This window comes from Artemia franciscana, chromosome 6 (genome assembly GCF_032884065.1).
Source record: "Artemia franciscana chromosome 6, ASM3288406v1, whole genome shotgun sequence".
Lineage (NCBI taxonomy): Eukaryota > Metazoa > Arthropoda > Branchiopoda > Anostraca > Artemiidae > Artemia > Artemia franciscana.
In genome coordinates, this window is record NC_088868.1 from 12457785 (window position 1) to 12474371 (window position 16587).

Consider the following 16587-nt stretch of genomic DNA (forward strand, 5'->3'; position numbering starts at 1 on the left):
GTAGTTGTACTCTTAGTAGTCAATCCTGTTGGTTGTTAAATAATAAAAAAACTAATTTTTTTAACTGAAAGTATAGAGCAATATTAAAACTTAAAACGAACAGAAATATTACATATATGAGACGAATGCCCCCTCCTCAATACCTCGCTCTTTACGTAAACGTTTTTTTATTACTTCTAAAAATATCTTATTATTCTAAAAGCTATAGTTATTCTTGAATAACTGGAACAGAAAGCCAAACTTTAGAATAAAGAGCAAGGTATTGAGGAGGGTGCAGCCCCCTCATGCTTTTTTCTAAACATCATGGCTGCTTTTCAGACAATATACACTTCCCCCACCCTGAAATATACACTTCCTTCACTTTCAGTTGAAAAAACTTTATTTTTATTTAACTTCTGATCGTTTTTTAAATAATGCCGGGAAATCCGGCTCCTCCATGGATAATTCCCTTCCCCCACCAGCATTCTTCAATGAAAAGATCCTCCCACGTAATCCGCCACCAGAAAAGTCTCCCCCTCCAAAAATATGTGTATACTTACCAATAACCAATACTACTTGTAAACAACAGGCAAAATTCATAGCTTGCAGCCCTTGCCTGGAGACTGTGGGGAGTAAAGTCATCCTCAAAGACATACCGGATCTTTCGACTATGCTGAACAAAATGACTATTTCAAAATTTTGACCAGGTGACTTTGGGGGGAAAGGGGCGTGTGATGAGGGGGGGGCTAGGTGCCCTCCAGTATTTTTGGTCACTTAAAAATGACACTAGAACTTTTATTTCCGACCAGATGAGCCCTCTCCCTACCCTCTAGGATCACTGGTTTGATACAATTAGCCCTGGGAAAAACAAACACTTGACGTTCATTGTTGATATTCTTCTGGCAAAAAAAAAAAAATGCAAAATTCTACATTTTGTATGTAGGAGCTTGAAACCTTTACAGTAAGGTTCTCTGATGTCCTGAATCTGATGGCGTGATTTTCATTAAGATCACTTGATGTTTCGAGGATGTCCCACACCCTTTCAAAATTGGACGAATTTTCTCAGGCTTGTAAATTTTGATGGATAACATTAAACTTCTGAATAAGCATTAAAATTCGATTCTTTAGATGTATTTATTGTTTTCAAGCCTCTGTTTCTTTGAGTTTCCGGTACTATTGAGCTGCATTCCTCCTTACTTACAATTCATTACCACGGAGTGCTTGGTATTACCTAGTAGACTTATCCATTTGTTTTCATTATTTTAACATTATGTGATGCTATAGAGTAGTTTAACAGAATATGTTTGCCTGTTTTACAGAATCAGATCATTATTGTAGCAATGAAAAAAGAAAGATAAATATATTATTAGAACTGTGTCTATTAGAGTGAGGGGGTTACAGTTCTCATTGCAATAAAAATTATATCTGAAAAGATAATTGAATATGAAATTCAATCACAAATTCAGGAAGAAACTCAATGTTGTTAAAGTGTCTCCTTCTCAAAAGAAGCCTTCATGCAGGATTACTCCACACTCTTTCGAAATGTAATTTTTGCTACCATGAAAATTACATCTCCCCTCCTAATAAAGCCTGATATAGCCCTAATCTGCAAAACCTCGGTAAATTTGCATTATCTCACATTGTGGAAGCAATTGTTGATAAGAAATCAGTACAAAAAGTTATGCAGACCAGAAGCTTACAATACAAACTAAATACTATAGATGTTGCTATCATAAAAATTGTATCCGTGTTTCCTTCCTGATTTGTGGTCTGATTTCTAACAACCCTAAGGAAAGTTCAAATTTTTATGAAAAGGAAAATGCTTTTAGAAATGTAATAGCTGAAAATTTTAATGAACAAATAAATATATAAAGCAGTAACATCAGCAATATAATAATAGTTAAATTTAATACTTACTTCTCATTTCTATTTGTCTCAAGGCATTTCTACTTTTCCAGAGTACATGGGATCGTGAAATGGCTCAATCTACATCTTCGGAAGAAAACTGTAGCAAATTTAAGGAATGTACGAAGAAGCTTCAAGTCACACTGAGTAAAGCGATGAAAGAAAGAACAGAAACAAGGGCTGTAAGTACCATAATCTTATTACTACTCTTATTTTCGGGTTGAAACTTTATAAAGGACTGCAACCATAAGTTTGTCAACATGTCAGCTCTGGCAATCAAGAGCCATTAGTCTATGTGGCACAAATTTTTAAGGAGAGTGTAAAATGTATTGTGAGTTCTTTAGATTGTTATCATTGATAGTTTCTATTTTTCACTTTCGCTTTTCGTTGGCCCAATGATGAAAGGATCATTTTTGCCCAAAGGGTAGGCCCAATATGCAAATGTTGTATTGTACACAATTGGTATGATTATTGTACACAAGTATGCAAAATCTTGTGTTTGTGTAGGTCTACATGTATTTTTTTATAATTAGCCTATGTTCTGCATACCAGCCTAGCCCTGTTGATTTTACGAGTTCTAAAATTAAATTGAAATTAAAGTTTTTTTTATGAGATATACCAGTTTGAATATTTAAAGGGTTGACCATTCAATAGTAAGGTACACATTGAAACCAAAAATAGGCCGATACCAGCAGTGAAACATATAGGGAAGATTTAAGCAACAGTCGGCTGTTAGCTCATAATCATCTTCGGCAGTAAGGGGTTTGCAACTTTTGCGATTTGGTGTACCTAGTATTTATTTTAAAATCCTGTTGAACTGTTCTTTGAAGAAAAATCAGGACACAACCAGTTATCAGTCCAATTAATTGCATCAATTTTTGCAAACTTTTCAGTTCCTATGTGAAAAAAAAAACAATTGCACCCTCCAAATTTAACTGAGTGTCTAACTCTGTCTAACCAAAACTATTTCTTCTAAATTTTTACACCAAGAGGTTAACAGCCTGAAATATAAAACCCAAGATGTTCACAGATCAGATGCTAGATGACGAAAAAAGAAAATACCCAATTAAAAAATAAATACAGTTTTCAGCCTGTTTTTTATGTATTATAAAATACTTTTTATTTTTATGTTTTTTTTGACGATTTAGTAATTTTTTTTTAAATATCTTAGAACTGGCATGAATACACGAATTTATTTTTGAGAGGCCTATCGATTTTGGGAGGTAGGAAAAATACTAGTAAACCTTCACAAAGAGTAAGTGAACTGTTTGGAAAAGACAAAAAAAATTATTTGAAAAGATATATACAATCCCAGAAGATGGGACGGGAGCGTCTGGCAAAGCGAATCGGGCGAAAATAAGATAATCCAGAGTGCATAATCAAACAATATAAAATGAAAGAAAAGCAGCGACGGTTTGAAATCGAAGAGGGCTGAGATTCACGTGGTATTTTTTATAAGTATTTGCTATCATCTTTGTCTTGTATTCGTAAGAAGGGAGGATTTCCTAATGAATTTCTAACTCTTGTGTCGAAAGAACATGGTCATGTAATGAAGTTAAGTGGAACTGTATTTTTACAGGCTACTTTGATATTTCAGTTTTTGAACAATGGCCTTTTGTTTAAACTTTGCTTATCATACCCTAGGTCCACACAAATATGACTAGAATTTTCGTGTGTATTTATAATAATGGTCATTCATAATGACCCGAAAAATATGCATGAGAATATTGACATACTAGACGGAATAAAAGGGAGACAGTATTACAGCTTTTTTTGCGTGTTGCTGTTTTGAAAAAAAAAAGCTACTATTTTCTCTGTTTTCTATCAATGCGCCTAACTTTGGTTACGAGTTGCATACGTGACAAAAAAAAGTACTTGCTTGCTGAAGATTCGTTACGCTGAAATTTGCGTTTTGGTGTGAACTGGGCGATACTGGACTGACTTTACTCAAGACCAGAGGTTTTCAAATGTTTAAGATGATGCGATGTGCCAGACCAAGGTCTGCGAAATCAATCATAAACCGCATCAACGTCAATTTAAGTAGTGTATGGTACTAGTTTTTTATTTGTCTGTTCAAGTTTACTCAAGATTCAAATTTACTCAAGATTCAAATTTTCTCAAGTTCCAAATTTATTCAGGATTCAAATTTGATTAAGATTCAAATTTGCTCAAGATTTAAATTTAATCAAGATTCAAATTTACTCAAGATAAATTTTTAATAGCTTTTCTCTAGGGTCAAGTAGTCGGTTGTAAAAAGTTAGACGAAGACACTGAGTCATCATATTTAAGTTCTGGACTAGCGTGTATCATGCAACTAAAGAAGTACAACAGGTTGGAGAAGATGCTTTTGAAGAAGAATAGAGATAAGGTCAGTTTTTGAATATTTGCAACACTTAAGTAAATAATCATCTAATAGTTAAATTAAATTATACAATTGTTTTATAATAATTGAGTGAACAAAAAGAAGATAGGGTGCCTGTAAGGTTTGACTATTCATTATGTATTAATAGTTTGGTATAATAATTTTTATATCTATATTGATCATGAAAATGCTGTGCTTCAAAGAGATGTGACTTATGCTGGGGCCAACCTCTGCTAGTGAAGTCGGGTATAAAGGGCTTGGGCCCTGTAGCTGATGGAAAAAAATGTACTGGATTTGGGAGTACTTGGTCCTTTGTTGGGCAAACCTCCCTTCTAGGTGTCTTTTGTCAGGGTATAATTAACTAAATAAAAGATTTAACGGGCATTTACAACCTTGTGATGGAAAATAAAAGAGTAGCGGCATATCAGTTGCTTAAAGGTACCTGTTGCCGTGAATTTGGGTTAAAAAGATTTGCTTTGTAATCCATTTGCTATATTCTATGTATATAAGTTGTTATGATATACTCCATAAAGCAGGCTGTACTAAAATTTTTCTTACTCGTGGCCAACATTCTCATAAGGCCTTGAATAAACATTATTCAAATTTCGTGACCATTCTATTCTTTTTCTGTTGGGTTTGGGACCATTTTATAAAATTAGTGATTTGCAGGACACTAAGGCATTTTTTGTCTGTTGCTGTAATTTCCTTTTATATCTGCCTTGTCGGAGCCGAGGAACCGAAAGATTTTTCGAATATTGAGTGCTACTAATATATTGACATCTTGTAAATTGGATGCCAAGTTAAAAGAAGACGCTTGTCTGCGGTTAGGTCCATTTCATCCTCTCTTGCGACTATTTTGATTTGCTTTGCTGTTTTTTATATTTATTATTGTGATAGAAATTTTTTTTTGTATGGTGTTTTCTTCAATCCTTTGTTTTTGTTACTCCTCTCTAATCCCACGTATTTTGCTCAAAAGTAAGTTATTATTATTATTATATGACGTGTTAACAAGCTATTATTTTCTGTATATGTTGTTGGACTTCTAGAACTTATATTTAACTGTTTTTGAACTTTTTCTTGAAATAAACATAGCTTAAACTCGCAACGTTAAAAACATTTCTATTAACTATACTTCGCTTACCTTGCTAAACGGATGATTCCTTTTTAATGCTCTAATAGGAGGTCTCGTTTTGAGGAGAAGGGGGTCAAGAGAATTTTTCAAATGAATCTCTGCTCTCGGGTAAGGGTATGTTTTGGCAAAACATCAAGATTTTTATGTGTTTTGATATATTTTGGCGAAATTCCCCCGGGGCAGATCTTTTATTCCCCCTGCCAAAACTGTAACCAGGGGATTTAGAATTGAGTCATCTCTCGAAATGTGAAACATTCTATAAAAACTGTATTTTTGGTTATGAAATTGCGAAAGAAACTTCTGAAGATCTCATCCTTTGTTGACCACCTACCCCTCCAAAAAACGCATTTTATGGGCTATCCTGGATCAATATCTTGATACATCTCTGCCCTCTGCATACACATGTTTTAAAGCCAGTGTACCGTTAAGATTTTAAGTATGGTTTGTCTTGTAGTAATTCTGGATCATCTTATAGGTCTCAGAAGCCCGGCAAATGGTAGACTCTCAACATTTACAGTATGTAAACATGATGTATGAGTTGCAGCATTTGAGAACTGAGATTGCCAAGTGCTTGGATTACAAGTAAGTTCACACATGCATATTAGGGAGAGACTGTAGAAATTTAATTTGCTGAAACCAGAGCTCTGGAGTTTATGGATTAGGAATGCCCACTCTCGATTTCAAGAATTTTAGCATTTTTGGCTTTGAATCCTCCTCCTGAAGTCTTAGGGCAACCAACCCTGATCCTCAGTGCTACCAATCTGGTTCTGTCTCTGGTGCTACAGATGCATCTGCAAAGATTGAACCAGATTGCCACCCTATTAAATTTTGAAATTCTTGGGAAATATGGTAGAAACATAAACGTGCTTTTGATGGATGATCCACATGTTAGTAGACCGGAAAATATAAATCTGAGGTACCATAGAAGTGGTGCCACACTTAGAATACGGATCACGCCTCATGTTAGTGAATCTTTCCTCTAAAAAGATTTCATCACTATAAGTAGAAATCAAGCCCATTTTGAAAGGACAAATGTCGAAGTGACAACCCTGGAGTATTGGACCTAAGACTTCTAAGAGTTATTAAATTCAGAATTTGTTTTATTTTCCATCACTGTGACCCTTATTTGTGCTAAACAATGAACCTGAGATAATGAATAATTTTTTATGAATATGACAACCCTGGCAATTGGTTTGTATCCCCCCCGTACCCGTCCCCGCCTTGCCTAAAAAACGACCAGGACCCTCAAAAACAAAGTGCATCATGCGATACCGATTTGTATGTGTCATTCGCTCTAATAAAAAAAAAATTCTTAGAAGATTAGTACCAACTATAATTAGTAGAAGACAAGAAATTTATTTAAGTTTAAGAATTTTTTGGAAACATGCGGATTACAAGCAATGCACTATAACCTTTTAAATGATGTTCAATAATTTTCTTTGTTATCCAGATGTGGAACAGTCTCAAACAAAAAAAAATTGCTGGTGTCAAATCAAGTCAATATTACTGTCTGAGCATAGTTCTTTGCTTTAGCTAGGTTTCACGCCAAGTGTCCTACCGAAATCATTTCTCTCGTCTATTTAAGCTGCTAAGCTAGATTCACCAGTCTAGGCCTGCCATAAATAGATACGTTCTGTATAGTGAATGGACTGCTAAAAAAGTTGCAACGAAGCTGTAGATGTGGAAATTCTACCTGATAGACAACTAAAATGTGCTTTTTACGATGATTCCGAGTACGCAAAATTGATTTTTTGAAATTTAATTTATTCTTTCAGTTTAGTTACGTATAAAAACAAAATAAAGAGAAATATTTACAAAATAGGAAGATCCTAACCTCTTTGTGATCTTTTATGTATGATTCAATTCCATTGCTAATTTACACATAACTGCTAATTTAACAAATATCATGTAAGGATGAGTTATTCCAGTATATTTAGAATATAAGGGCAGCTTAAATGTGCCACGGAATAATGTTGCATTAATATTACAGTATTTAATGCTCCAAAAAAATGAAAAACGTATTACTTAGTTGGGATTAGAAAACTATAGATAAAGGAAAATATGGATCAAATTTATTATAAATGTCAAATAATGGCAAGATAATCCAGTATATATGGAATATCAAGGATATGGTATATTGAGTCTATGGGAAAGTGAATATGTAAAATAAAAACGAAAAGGAAAGAAACAGAATATTAAAGGAATAGGAAATGGAATTTGATTAACTTACCCTTGTCCTTCTGCTCCAGACAGGACATCCTGCCAGAGGACAAGCAGCTCCATGCTTGTTGTGGGTAAAGTCCTTATAACTCCATACACAATAGGGCAAGCAGTTTCTTTGTGGGGGAAAACCCGGACACCACTTAAATCCTTCATTACTGAGCTGAATTCGAGGATGCCAAGCAGGAATACGAGGGGGGAGGGTAGATGCCCCGCTAGATAGTGAAAAATACCTTTTTAATTATTTCATAAAAAAAACGTCACCCTTCTCGGGATTTTCAAAAATAGTATTTTTGCATCTTCATTTAAAAAATCAAAAATACTCATCCCCCTATCATGTTCGTGAAATGGTGCCCCTGGCTGATTTGCCCTTCACGAGGTGGATTACTAATATGATATTTGTACGGTAGCTAAACTGTAGTTAGTAAGGCATTATTGCTAAGACAGAGGAAACTGTATGCTCAGATGGACAATAGACAAGGATAATGTTTTCATTGATATTCTTTACATGTCATTAACGGAAAATGTAACTTGTCAAACTTGTCTTAGTTTGACCAGTATTTAGTCTAATCCAGTGTTAGGTTTTTTTTTGGCATGTATTATAGTTTGAAAGCTGGTAATTATGACTAATCTCCTAAGAGACGAGTTGAAAGTTGGTAATTTTAACTAGTCCCCTAAGAGGTGAGTCAAGTTAGATCACCATGTAAAAAGATCATGTCATCAATGATAAATACCGTTTTATTTTGCCGGAGGAAAGGAGCTGAGTAATTTGAGTCTTGTTGCCTTTCAGGTTGATTTCAAAATTGAGGTTGGCTTAAATATACTACTACTACTACTACTAACAACTCGCTGCAGTTCCATTCCGCCTGAGGCCAACACAGCTATGCACGCTATCCCTTTCCCCTGATCTATTCAAAACCCTCCTCTCAACACCCTCACACTAAGTTCAAACTTCTCCTAAATCTTTTCTTACGACTTCCTCCCACCCCATTTAGCAACGACCTGCTTTTTGATTAACCCTAGATGGTTGGCCAACAAGGACGATCTTTGGCAATCTGTTATTCTTCACCCGCAGAATGATTCCTAGTCATCTCAACCTTTCTTTCATTATAACCCTACAAAGCGGGATTGAAGCAAATTTTTCATACAGCTTACTGTTTGAGATTATGTCAGTTAGACGGGTACCCACAAAACCCTTGCACAGGTGAAAAGCTTATTATCGGTAAAGTAGCTTATTATCGGCGGACCAATTCTGGTAAAGTAAGTTCTGAGGTGTTGGTCTAAAGTTGTGAACATCTAAAGCTTAGTTAGGGTACTATTTTGAAAGACCAATAAAAAATCTTATGAGCAATTTGGAATAAGAACTACCGTAACTTTCTAGTCATAGCTAGGAGTTGTAAACCAAAACAGAGCAAATTGACTCCAGTGCTCTGTTCTTATTAAAGGACATTAAATATTCAGAGGAATTCAGCATCTACAGAAATAGGCAACGGTCGTACTGAAATATGGATTTTTGAGCTACAAATTGGAGGGGGAATTCATATTGGTGCTTAAAAATAGCTGGAAATTTAATTTGGTTTACATTAATATTAAACCCATTATATCGCTATTGCTTCCCTGTTGTTAGAGTGTATATTCATATTGTCTTTTTCTTTTTAATGTGCTTACAAGATTATGCTTAATATACTGTTCTTAATATAACTGTGTGGTATTCGTGGTATTTTTATCGATTAATTATCCGTCTCTTAATTTCTCTGTCTCTCCCTCCTCTAAAGAATTAATTACCAATGCCTAACCTAACTCTCTCTCTCTCTCTCTCTCTCTCTCTCTCTCTCTCTCTCTCTCTCTCTCTCTCTCTCTCTCTCTCTCTCTCTCTCTCTCTCTCTCTTCCTCAAGTTCTGATGTGAGTTAACTGTCGCTGTGGTGCTTGTATACCTTATTTGTTGCGTTTATATTCTCAGCTAGCAATCTCTAATGAATATCCCTGTTTTCTCCAGACATCCTTCAAAAGTTTCTTATTTTCCTCCTAACTTTATAGATCAGCAGTTGATGAAATCGAAATGGTTCCTGAACAGCAGTTTTATGATCAAGCACCTCCTTCCATTTCTTGTCCCGTAAGTGAATCTAATATTATAAGTTTTGAGTTATAAATACAGCATAGACCATGCAATAAAGGGCATTTAATAAAGCCAGTGATTCCAGCCAGTCCCATAGTTAAAAGTCGCCACCGCCATGTTTTAATTCTCTCTGCTGTGTAAAATAATATTGCAGGTTGACAATCGATGTATCGCACAACACATTTATACATAAGAAATTTTACTGACGGGATGATTAATCAGAATCAGGATAAACAGAGGTTTTCCTGGAATTGAAATTGAAAAAGCATTTCTGGTTTCAAACACTATTCCATCATTAAATTTTATTTCCAAAATTAAAAGAAAATGGTAATTCCGGTTTACACTTATTCCAATTAAGTAGGATTATTGAGAAAATTGGAAGAATCTGGGACCTGCCTAAGGGTCTGGGCTCATAAGAGTCCCTGAATATATGCATGGAAATGAGGAAACCAACGTAAAAGAGTCTGAAGTCTTAAGTTAAGGGAAAGCTATGTAGGTGTTTGAGGTTTCAGAATCCCCCCCCCCCCGGTTTATTAAGTTCAGGTTTGTCCCGAAAACACAGCTGTGTTAGGAAGATTTGCCAGGGATGGCAAATTTTCCTGAAGATTATCCAAAAAATATTTTCTGATGCATGCTTATTATTTCTAATAGAGAACTCTGAAGTTATTATTCTAAAAAGGTAAACAAAAAGTCTAAATCTAAAAAAGTTATTTTATTGAAACGTCAAAATATTGAATTCAATACAGGAAATATTATCTAAACATGTGTGATTGTGGTACGTTCTTGTCTTATTTTGGGACCTAAAATAATTAAAAAATTTGGAAGCCAATTTTTTTTAATTGTATAACTTATTTTATAGGTGGAAACTCTTAAGTTTAGGGAAAGCTATGTACGTAGGTGTTAGAAGTTTCAGAATTCCCTCCCCCCCCTCCCAGTTTTGTTAAGTTCAGGTTTGCCCGAAAACATAACTGCATTAGGAAGATTTGCCAGGGATTGCAAATTTTTCTCAAGATTATCCAATATATATTTTCTGATGCATGCTTATTATTTCTAATAGAGAACTCTGAAGCCATTGTTCTAAATTGGTAAATAAAAAGTCTAAATATAAAAAAGTTGTTTTTTATTGAAATATCAAAATATTGAATTCAATACAGGAAATATTTTTTAAACCTGTCTGACTGTGGTACGTTTTTGTCTTATTTTGGGACCTAAAATTATCAAAAATTTGGAAACCAATTTCTTTTAATCGTACAATTTGTTTTATAGGTGGAAAGGTCAATTTTTGGCTTTTTTTGTATCTAACGTTTATTAACTTCGGATCACCATTTAGAAAACTAGTAACTTTTTGATAAATGGGATTCCGGACCATTGATATTTTTTTATTATTATTATTATTTCGAAATTTATTTGAATTGTTAAAGCGCGCACTAAAAAACTTGAATATTCAAAACAGGTGTCAAAAAAAATATTTGAAACAAATAAGCAATTTTTTATTTAAGTTTTGGAACTTAGGTCCCACAGGAACCCCCTGTGGGACCCTGTAGAACCCCTGTTTTGTTCTGGAACTAGAAAAAAGCCTGAACTAATTAGCTGAGAACGGAAAAATTTTGCTTTTATTCATTTTGGGCCAAAATTAATGGAAAAATGCCCGGCGAAGATTGCTTTAAGAAAGTGGTTTTGACAAGCTCCTAAAGTTTTCATAGAGTTTCTATAAAAACTAATAGTTTCTATCAAAGTTTTCCTAGAATTTTGACAAGTTCCTAGTGTAGGGACCTGATTTTCATAATGGGCATTGTCCCGGTCCCTCCCCTGTGCAAACCAATGCTTATTAATGCATTATTTCATTCGAGAATTAATTATGCTGGTATTTAAAGTTATTCTGTATCTGAAATGATTTGATGCGTTGATATTTGATTATGATTGGATGCATCTTTTAACTTGATGAATGGGCTCTTGGGCATCACCGGAGGCCCCTAGATTGTACAGATTCTCAACCCTGACATGATTCTGTCTTCATATTCGCCTTATACCAAGATATACCATATTCGCCTTCTTACCAAATACGTGTAAGGAGTGTTTGAGTTTCAGCATGAAAACACCATGAGATGAATGAACCTGAGTAATCCTGATTCAAAAGAGAGGTAATATAGCTTATTGTCAAGGCTGGATTTAAAACTATTATGTTTTGGAATTATCTGATCTGTTTTTTCACTTAAAAGGTCTCTATAACGTAAAAAAGGTAAATGATACGGCATTAGACTTTCCAGTCCCTACCGGCGGTGCTGATCTCCGTTTCTTGGCCCTTCAGACAGGAAGTGCAATGGGAGGTTGGGGGCCAACCATCCTGTGCTTTCGCACACCCTTCCTGTTTACCTTCCGCAGATTTCTCCAGGTACCCATTTAGAGCTGGGTCGACTCTGGCTAAGCCAAAAAAATATTTTTCAATTGACTATCGTAAAAACTGACTATTAGTTTTCTTAAGTAGGCATCGTGATTCTAGTAAAAATTGCGTTTGTATAATCTCTACTTGAATTGACTCTCCTAGTTAAAACAATGTGGGACTAAAATTAGTCCCACATTGTTTATCAATTATCGATTAGTTGTTTATTTACGTTAAACATCTTCAGCAAATATAATGAGGATATACAGTAACATTTAAAAAATTCATATCAGAAGTAAGATTCATGCGAGGAAATCCAGGATATGACTTGTTCATAAACTAAAATAATTTTACTTTTAAATCAAATAATAAAAAAAGAAGATAGATTCCTCCTCATGTAAGCCGTCACCTGGGGTAATAAATATATGTATTTTTCTCATTCTTTGGAAGGATGGTGAGATTACGCCTATCATCATCAGGTGTTAGAAACGTCCAAAATGATATCCAAAATGATTTTTTTTTACCCAGTTTTTAATTATTATAGATAAGTTAAGAAATTTATGAGATATTTTTGGTGTTTGCTTATACTTTTGATTATATCGAATATGCATTGCAGTATGGACTTAGACAAATGCGCTTATAGATAGATACTATTTGGTATTTGATACGGAATCTTTTTTATTAAATCCATTGTTCATGGAATATCTATATGAACCAAAAAATCCTGATCAATAACTTTTATGCCAAAATGTACGCAAAAATGAGAAAAGTGTGCTTAATCTGTTCAGTATCTGAGTAGTTCATGTTGTGAAAAACCGTTGTTTGTTTTCCTTCTACTAACCTAGATTACCGAGGCTGTAAGAAGAAAATAAGAGACAAAAAAGAGCAGAAAATATTGGAAAATTATTAGAAGACATACCATGAAATAAATGGGACCTTAAGAGAAAAAGGAAGGGTTGTATGAAATTGGTAGAATTGGAAAAATTGCAGTATAGAAACTATTTTGATTGTGTAATGGATGTAACTGTATTCTGTTTCAGGAAGTAACCAAATCTGATCCCCATGAGCTGTGCAAAGCTCGACTTGAGTGGGAGCTTACTCAGAGGAAAAGTCTAAAAGAGGAGCGTAAGGTGGTAGAAAGTGAAAAGAAGACCGTCCTGGCCCATATTAAGAAACGGAAAAGTAGACTTGATTCTCTTTTACCAAAACTAAAAGAAGCAATTGAGGTAAGCTGGTTTAAGTTCTGACTCAGTCAGAGTTTGAAAATTTGACCCAGTCATTAGTTTGATTTCAGGGGGAAAGAACTATTGAAATCAGGGGGAAAGGACTATTGAAATTGGCAAGAGTGAAAACTTGTTCTCAGAGAAAAAAGAAAAGAGGTCATTACGTTCCTCTACTCTTTCCTTGTAAAATATTAAAGCTGTTTACCTTATTGATTGTACTCCTTCGAAACTATTGTCTTACTTATGTATAGGTACTTTAGCATTTAATTAATCTATGTAATCCTATAATGTCTGTGGTGCTAGTAGTTTTAGTTTCGATAAGAGTGAAGTTAATGGGTCGAAATCCTACTCTCTTCACTTTTCTCTTTTGTTGCTATGGATCTTGCTGGATAGGAGTGAATGCTAACTCTCGAATTGCCTTATTACTAGATAATAAAATGGTTGCAAGTTGCTATCAGTACCATGATCCTGAATTATATTAATGAGACACATATACAAGGGGAGGAGGGGTTCTCGGTCATACGCCTCCCTTGAATTTTTCAAGATTTGAACCTCAGCCCGTAGAATATCAAGTAATACTTTTCTCTGTGTTTGGACCACTTCATCTATTTTTACCTTATGTCACATTTATCCCATCCTTTTCCACCTCTCCTCTCTTGAGAGAAGTTCTTGCTTTAAGTGAATAACGATAGGATAGTATTGTGATAATGCCGTATGAATCTGTTTTCTATCAATGGAATCGCTTACTGAGAAAGGGAGTATGTCTTGAAATTGAAAATGATGGAGAAGAAGCAAATAGAAAACTATATTTTTCTAAATGTTGAAATGTGGAAATTGTCAACATCTATTTGGATTAGATTATGTCTTCAAACCCAGTACTTCTGATGTTTTTTATGATTTGGTTCAAATTCATGTGCAGGATACCACTTTTCAGTTCTGAACTGCTCCTGGTTCTTTTAAGCGGGTCAACCCTTGCTCTAACCTCCTAAATTGCTGGGAGGCACTTCGCCAGCTATTCAAACCAGAGACCTCTTCCAGCTCGTTCAAGGCGTTATTAGGTGGATTCACTGGTTCTTTGTGGTATCTTCTATCATAGAGGAATAGTAGATGCATAAGTGGCAAAACGCTAATATTTTAACTCAAACCACATTCCAAGGCTAAGAAATAAGCTTCTGTAAAAATGAGTCAATAGTTTACAGCACTAGCAAGCACCAGTGAAATCGCCTTTGAATATAACTTCTAAACTCGAAAGTAGTGTATAATAACAGAAATTGTGCCAACTTTATTATTATTTCCATCCCTCCTTACATCCCGAAGACTTTGACTTACGATTCCCCGTGCTAACTGGCACATAAGATAAAAGCCAGGACGTTCCACGACAACCTCTCGAGTGTTGTTGACCAAACGTCTTACAGAATTACATGCCCTTATCGAGACGTTGTCCGAAAATTGCTTCTTTCGTCTGCGTCTCTCGATGCGGGACGCAATCGAGCACCTAACATCATGCGTGTGGTGGTTCTTGTCCATGTTCATTATGTAAACCCGATACTGCCATCTATTAATTGTGATTAGGGCGATCACAAGTGGTTACTTAATGACCTTACGTATATACGACAACGACGAACGACCCTAAAATTAATGTTACATATACATGACCCTAAACGGCCGAGAAATCCAAGAGTGACAAGCCGACAAAGACCAATCTATGTCTTTGAGGTTTACCCCAAGCTAAAGAGTTTTATTAGGAGTGGGTGTATTTTAAACTTGGGTTTAATAGAGAGGATTTGAAGAATTTATTGCTGGTGAAGGGAGATAGTTTGGTTTTAGGAGGAAGAACAAAAATTTTGGAAAAATTTAGGTTGGCGGCCGGTCCCTACTTTTGTCTGATGAGTGGATGTGTAAATGAAAATCTCTTTCATTTTGGGTCCAAGTGTGAAGAGCTGTCTGTCGTTTTGGAAGAGTGTCTGGGAGTAAGTGGTGGCTAATTGATGTTTGAGAGAAACGCGTATGCTACTAAGAAGTTGTGTAAGCTTCGTATAGGGGTTAAACATAGGGAATTATGTTTGAGGGGATTAAGTTTTTTAAAGTTTTCAGGTGTTGAAATTGTATTATGGCTGGCGCTTGTCAGTTAAAAATGGTTGACCTGTTGGATTTTTGTTATTTTCTTGGTTGGTATTTTTTGAGGTTGTGTTTTGTTCTTTGGGCTTTATTTGTAGTTGTGTATTGTGTGTTGCTGGGGCCCGCGGGCTTTTACAATAAAATCTTATCTATAGGTTTTATCATTAGCCCAGAGGGTGCCCGGGATGTGTCCAAGACAGTGGAACTCGATTGGTTTTTGAAGCCACCTAGTCAACACCCAATATTTACATCCACACAATAGAACAGAGTAGTTGGCACTATTGTAGAATCAGAGTTTGAGTTATAGGGACTGTAATGTATTTCTCCATACATTTCTCAGTTTATCGAAGGCTGTATTTCAAAAAGGCATCAAATCAAGTCTAACAAAGCATTTGGCTCTTATAGTTATAGGAGATTTCCCTATTGCCCAACTGCCTTTAGGTGACTTTATACAGACTGTTCAACCAATCCTGAGGGACAAACGTCCTAACTGGCGGGATTCTATCTTGGTAAGCACATTTATCCCAGTTGTTCTTGCCATCTATGAGTTTTAGCATTGTCGTTTCTTGAAAAACACTCCATAACCATAAAGTGAAGTGTGTGAACAGTGTTTTGTATATTTTATGTCTTGGTTTTAGTAATCATTAAGAATATAACGAACTAATCATCAAAATATATGTATACCTTCTGAAGTCGATAGATTCTTTACTTTCATTGGCTTGACATATTATTGACTATACCATATATTCTTAAAACTGTTGTAATGGCTACCAACCTGGTTCATATAATTGTCCAACTGCCTGTATAGATTTGTATGCATCTTGTATACAAAGGCGTTTCTGTGAAAATGTATCAGTATGACTATTGGATGCCTGCATGTAAAATGGATTTTATTTTTTCGGGCTGCCAAATTTTAATCATATTTTGATGTAGCAGATATCTGCTGTTGATCAGCTACTTTTTGTTTTTGTTTTTTTTTTATACTGAAGTTATAACGTATAAATAATAACAATTGTCGTTTGATTCACCATCCGCTTAAATTTGACAAAATATTTACATTTAACAATAAATCATATTTAACTCCGTTGAAATAGTAAAATAATATAGTTTAGGTTCCCAACCTAGGTTCATTGAGGCTCCTATAGCGCTGT

The 16587-nt window shown here is 35.0% G+C and overlaps 1 protein-coding gene across 2 annotated transcripts in view; it reads left to right on the forward strand.

Moving 5' to 3' along the window:
- Positions 1 to 16587, forward strand: part of LOC136028063 (THO complex subunit 5 homolog) — an 87601-nt gene that overhangs the window by 15088 nt on the left and 55926 nt on the right. For both annotated transcript variants that reach the window (XM_065705658.1, XM_065705657.1), the window contains exons 2-6: positions 1938 to 2066; positions 4118 to 4252; positions 5854 to 5960; positions 9637 to 9712; positions 13136 to 13321. In XM_065705658.1, coding sequence (XP_065561730.1) covers positions 1938 to 2066; positions 4118 to 4252; positions 5854 to 5960; positions 9637 to 9712; positions 13136 to 13321 — 633 coding nt within the window. The remainder of the gene's footprint in view (positions 1 to 1937; positions 2067 to 4117; positions 4253 to 5853; positions 5961 to 9636; positions 9713 to 13135; positions 13322 to 16587) is intronic.